Below are 2,564 nucleotides of genomic sequence, written 5' to 3'. Positions count from 1 at the left end.
TCCCCGCCGCCGCCACTCGCCCGCCGCCCACCATGGCCCCGAGGCAAACAGGTAGCAGGAAGCGGAAAGCGCCGGCGCTCGCGGCGTCGTCGCTGGGCTCGGCGGCGGCTGCGGATGGGGACGGGCCGCAGCCTCCCAAGAAGCCCAGGCGGCCGGCGGCGCTGCGCTCGCTGCTGCACTACCTGAAGGGCCGCGAGGTGGGGGCGCGGGGCCGCGCCGGGCTCCAGGGCTTCGAGGGCAAGCTGCGCGGCTACGCGGTGCAGAAGCTGCCCGAGCTGCTGAGGGAGCGCGAGCTGGCGCTGGGCACCCTCAACAAGGTGTTCGCGTCGCAGTGGCTGAACGCCAGGCAGGTGGTGTGCGGCACCAAGTGCAACACGCTCTTCGTGGTGGACGTGCAGTCGGGCCAGATCACGCGCATCCCCCTGATGCGGGACCGCGGGCCCGGGTCGGCCCGCGCCCAGCTGAGCTGCGGCATCCACGCCATCCAGCTGAATCCCTCCAAGACGCTTCTGGCCACCGGGGGCGAGAACCCCAACAGCCTGGCCGTCTACCAGCTGCCCACGCTAGACCCCGTGTGCCTGGGCGACCGCCACGGCCACAAGGACTGGATCTTCGCCATCGCCTGGCTGAGCGACACGGTGGCCGTGAGCGGCTCCCGCGACGGCACCGTGGCGCTCTGGAAGATGGACCCCGACATGTTCCACGGCAGCATCGCCTGGCACAACGACGCGGGCCTCCCCGTGTACGCCCACATCCGTCCCAGGGACGTGGAGACCATCCCCAGGGCCAGCACCAACCCCAGTAACCGCAAGGTGCGGGCCCTGGCCTTCAGCGGCAAGAACCAGGAGCTGGGAGCCGTGTCCCTGGACGGCTACTTCCACCTGTGGAAAGCCCGGAGCAACCTGTCCAGGCTGCTGTCCATCAGGCTGCCCTACTGCCGAGAGAACGTGTGCCTGACCTACTGCGACGAGTTGTCCCTGTACGCGGTGGGCTCCCAGTCCCACGTCTCCTTCCTGGATCCGCGGCAGCGCCAGCAGAACATCCGGCCCCTGTGCTCCCGAGAGGGCGGCACGGGTGTGCGCTCCCTGAGCTTCTACCAGCACATCGTCACCGTGGGCACGGGCCACGGCTCCCTGCTCTTCTATGACATCCGCGCGCAGAAGTTCCTGGAGGAGAGGGCCTCGGCCAGCCCGCACTTTTCTCCGGGGCCCGCAGGGAGGAAGCTCAAGCTCACCTGTGGCAGAGGCTGGCTCAACCACGATGACCTGTGGGTGAACTACTTCGGTGGCATCGGCGAGTTCCCCAACGCGCTCTACACGCACTGCTACAACTGGCCCGAGATGAAGCTCTTCGTCGCTGGGGGGCCTCTCCCTTCTGGCCTCCACGGGAACTATGCCGGCCTCTGGAGCTAAGGATGGCCTCCGTGTCCTCAAAGTGCCCAGATAAACCTTCCAGTCCCCTCTTGCTTTCCTCCTTCACTCTGTGTTTGTGCTTTTACTCTGTGTGGCTTTTATCTTCCAGGTGGAAAGGGCCCAACTTACCTCTGCTCAGTGTGTTAGGCAAAGAGAGAGAAAGAAAGAGAGAGGGTGGGCTAGAGAGTGAGGTGTCCTTCAGGCAGTCAGAACTTTGCTTTAATACTTTTCTACACCTGTCCAACACTATTGTTTTGAATTATACAAAAATTTTTGACATTCTTAGATCTGTTCACTCTGAGTCATTTACATATTCTCTCTTGAAGGCCAGGCAGTCATGGTTTTACAATTATGTATATTTTCTTTTTCTTTTATTATTTTTTTGTTACTAGTATCACGATGATGCTGTTTTGGTTATTTTTCATTGCAGATAGATGGTATATTAAGAACACTCTTAACAGTTTGTACGTCTGTTCTGTTCCAGTGGGAGGATGCATTCCAAGTTCTAGATTACCGGCTTTTGGAAGCATTCCATTTGTAAATTGTAGTCTTCATGTTTGTAGTTTGTAAGTTGTTGGTGCTAAACACGCTTTTTAAAAACTTCATTCACTTTGAAAAAAAGTTGTTATACTATCTTGTTTTTTGTACCAGAATCTCATTTGGTCAGAACACTTTAGGAACGCAGGGGCTCTGCTGATTGAATGTTTAGAGTTAATCTGAAAACCAAATCAATCTTTTTCTCCTTAAACCCTTATTTAAGTTTTCTCATTCCAAAACCCATAAGTGAATATGTATTTTTCCACTTCTTGCCTTAGTACTATTAAGACTTGTGAGTATATTTGAATGTTTGTTAAGGAACTTGCACAGAGTGTCAGTGCCATCATTCAAAACAGGGATTCCAAGTGTGAAAATGTAGAATGTATTGCAGGCTGGGCAGAATGTATACTGATGCAGGGTATAGACTGGATATTTTTGCTGTTGCTGTTTTCAATACCAAATATTATATTTGAACATACTTAAATTTTCTAATTCTGCTTAACAGTTAAAGTCACAGGAAAAAACTGCAAAAAAGGAAAATGAGCCTGTCCCAACTCCTTCTGATAAGATTCTTAATTTGTAAAGTCCAATTTATTAAGATTTAATTTTGTCAAT

The 2,564-nt window shown here is 54.0% G+C and overlaps 1 protein-coding gene across 1 annotated transcript; it reads left to right on the top strand.

Moving 5' to 3' along the window:
* Positions 1-32: 32 nt before the first annotated feature.
* Positions 33-1,412, top strand: LOC112413692 (DDB1- and CUL4-associated factor 12-like protein 2). Its single transcript, XM_024765734.1, has one exon. The coding sequence runs from the start codon at positions 33-35 to the stop codon at positions 1,410-1,412; it is 1,380 nt and encodes a 459-aa protein (XP_024621502.1).
* Positions 1,413-2,564: the final 1,152 nt, after the last annotated feature.

This window comes from Neophocaena asiaeorientalis, unplaced genomic scaffold (genome assembly GCF_003031525.2).
Source record: "Neophocaena asiaeorientalis asiaeorientalis breed wild unplaced genomic scaffold, Neophocaena_asiaeorientalis_V1.1 scaffold1973, whole genome shotgun sequence".
Taxonomy (NCBI): Eukaryota; Metazoa; Chordata; class Mammalia; order Artiodactyla; family Phocoenidae; genus Neophocaena; species Neophocaena asiaeorientalis.
This window is presented reverse-complemented; position numbering and strand designations above follow the sequence as displayed.

Excerpts from the sequence above, each read along its gene's own strand:
- LOC112413692 (XM_024765734.1), top strand. The coding sequence starts at position 33 with ATGGCCCCGAGGCAAACAGGTAGCAGGAAGCGGAAAGCGCCGGCGCTC.